The sequence below is a fragment of the Chaetura pelagica genome, unplaced genomic scaffold, assembly GCF_000747805.2.
Source record: "Chaetura pelagica isolate M959 unplaced genomic scaffold, ChaPel_1.0 scaffold2745, whole genome shotgun sequence".
In the NCBI taxonomy this organism is placed as follows: domain Eukaryota; kingdom Metazoa; phylum Chordata; class Aves; order Apodiformes; family Apodidae; genus Chaetura; species Chaetura pelagica.
Genome location: NW_009953294.1, coordinates 1,977 through 3,873, shown reverse-complemented (window position 1 = coordinate 3,873; position 1,897 = coordinate 1,977). Strand labels below are relative to the sequence as shown.

The 1,897-nt window shown below is 62.0% G+C and overlaps 1 protein-coding gene across 1 annotated transcript in view; it reads left to right on the top strand.

Moving 5' to 3' along the window:
* Positions 1–294: 294 nt before the first annotated feature.
* Positions 295–1,897, top strand: part of LOC104388946 (cholesterol side-chain cleavage enzyme, mitochondrial) — a gene marked incomplete at both ends in the record, with an annotated part of 3,573 nt that continues 1,970 nt past the window's right edge. Inside the window, 4 exons of the mRNA XM_009997880.1 lie at positions 295–498; positions 1,173–1,333; positions 1,406–1,572; positions 1,726–1,804. Of these exons, the coding sequence (XP_009996182.1) occupies positions 295–498; positions 1,173–1,333; positions 1,406–1,572; positions 1,726–1,804 (611 nt within the window). The remainder of the gene's footprint in view (positions 499–1,172; positions 1,334–1,405; positions 1,573–1,725; positions 1,805–1,897) is intronic.

Genomic DNA, 1,897 nt, shown 5'->3' with positions numbered 1-1,897 from the left:
TTCTCTTCTCCAGGCTGAACACCCCAGCTCCACCCTCAGAAGGGAAAACCAAGCTTCTCCCCCAAAGCTGTAAGGTCCAGAGGGGTGTCCTCTCTCCAGACAAGGAGAGACCAACTCAGACCTCTTACCATCACTGACTAGTAGTAGCCAACCCTACTCATTGCCCAGCGATGCTCGGAGAGAGCAAGAGGCCAAGCCAGGTTCCTGCAGTCACGGAAAGGCCACGGGGAGGGTGGAGGGGACGGGGACAGGGTCCCTGCTGGCCGTGTCCCCTGACGGGTGCCGTGCCCCCAGCCGTGTGCCACGTGCTGTACGGGGAGAGGCTGGGGCTGCTGCAGGACTTCGTGGACCCCGAGGCTCAGCGCTTCATCGACGCCGTGGCCCTGATGTTCCACACCACCTCGCCCATGCTCTACCTGCCACCCACCCTCCTCCGCCACCTCAACGCCAAGACCTGGCGGGACCACGTCTGGGCCTGGGATGCCATCTTCTCCCAGGGTGAGCCTCCAACCTCGCCTCCAGCCTCCCCGTTGTCAGCCCCTTCGAGGGCTTGGCTCCAGGGCACGGCCTGAGCTCAGCCCCGTGGAGATGTTCTTCTGGGTCCAACCACGCAGCACAGGGCCACCGAGGCCAGGGATGTGGCATCTTCCCAGCTGGAGCTGAGCTGGGGGAGCCATCCAGGAGTGATGAAGGGCAGATGATGGGGCACCAACTCTCTCGGAGAAGCTTGTTGTGCTCAGAGGGATAACTCTGGGCCAGGCTGCCCAGGGAGGTTGTGGAGTCTCCTTCACTGGAGACATTCAAAACCCACCTGGACACGTTCCTGTGTGATGTGCTCTGGGTGACCCTGCTCTGGCAGGGGGGTTGGACTAGATGGTCTTTGAGGTCCCTTCCAACCCTTAAGATTCTATGATTCTATGATTGTATGATTCTTGGGATTAACTGGGATAACTCTTGGGATTAACTGGGATAACTCTCCCCCCCTTTGGAACACCCTCTCCACCCACTGTGCCTACCCAGGTCCCACAGCAGGGACAAGCCCCACGGAAAAGTCACCAGGGTGGGGCAGCAGCGTCCTAAAGGAACACACCAGGTGCCTTCCTCCTCCTCCTCCTCCCCCTCAGCCCCAGGAGGAGGAAGGCCACCCCACAGCTCCGTGTGTGTCTCCACAGCTGACAAATGCATCCAGAACGTCTACCGGGACCTCCGGCTGCAACGCAAGAGCACCAAGGAGTACGTGGGCATCCTCTGCAGCCTCATCATGCAGGACAAGCTGCCCCTGGACGACATCAAGGCCAGCGTGACCGAGATGATGGCGGGAGGGGTGGACACGGTGAGCAGGCAGGGCTTGCCGGGCAGGGAGAAGGTCTCTGTTGGTGCTGAGCTTGGTTCTCCTGCTGCCCAGACCTCCATGACTCTGCAGTGGGCCATGTTTGAGCTGGCTCGGTCCCCGGGGGTCCAGGAGCAGCTGAGGGCTGAGGTCCTGGCTGCCAAGAGGGAGGCAGGGGGGGACAGGGTGAAGATGCTGAAAACCATCCGGCTGCTCAAAGCTGCCATCAAGGAGACCCTCAGGTGAGGAGAAGTGTGTCCCCCTACCCCTAAAAACCACTCCCCAGCCCTTTTTGCTCCCCCCTCCTAAATCAGCTGGGTCGTCACACATCGAGGTGGGACGTGGCCCGGCCAGGCTGTCCCCAAAATCAGACGTGTGGGTTGTGTCCCCTCCAGGCTGCACCCGGTGGCAGTGACCCTGCAGAGGTACACCACGCAGGAGGTCATCCTGCAGGGCTACCGCGTGCCCCCCAAGGTGAGGGTGACAGCAGCCCCCCGCCTCACCCCATCCCGCTGTGAGGGGCTGCGGGAGCTGGAGCCACAGGGCGGGGTGGCACTGAGGGGGAGG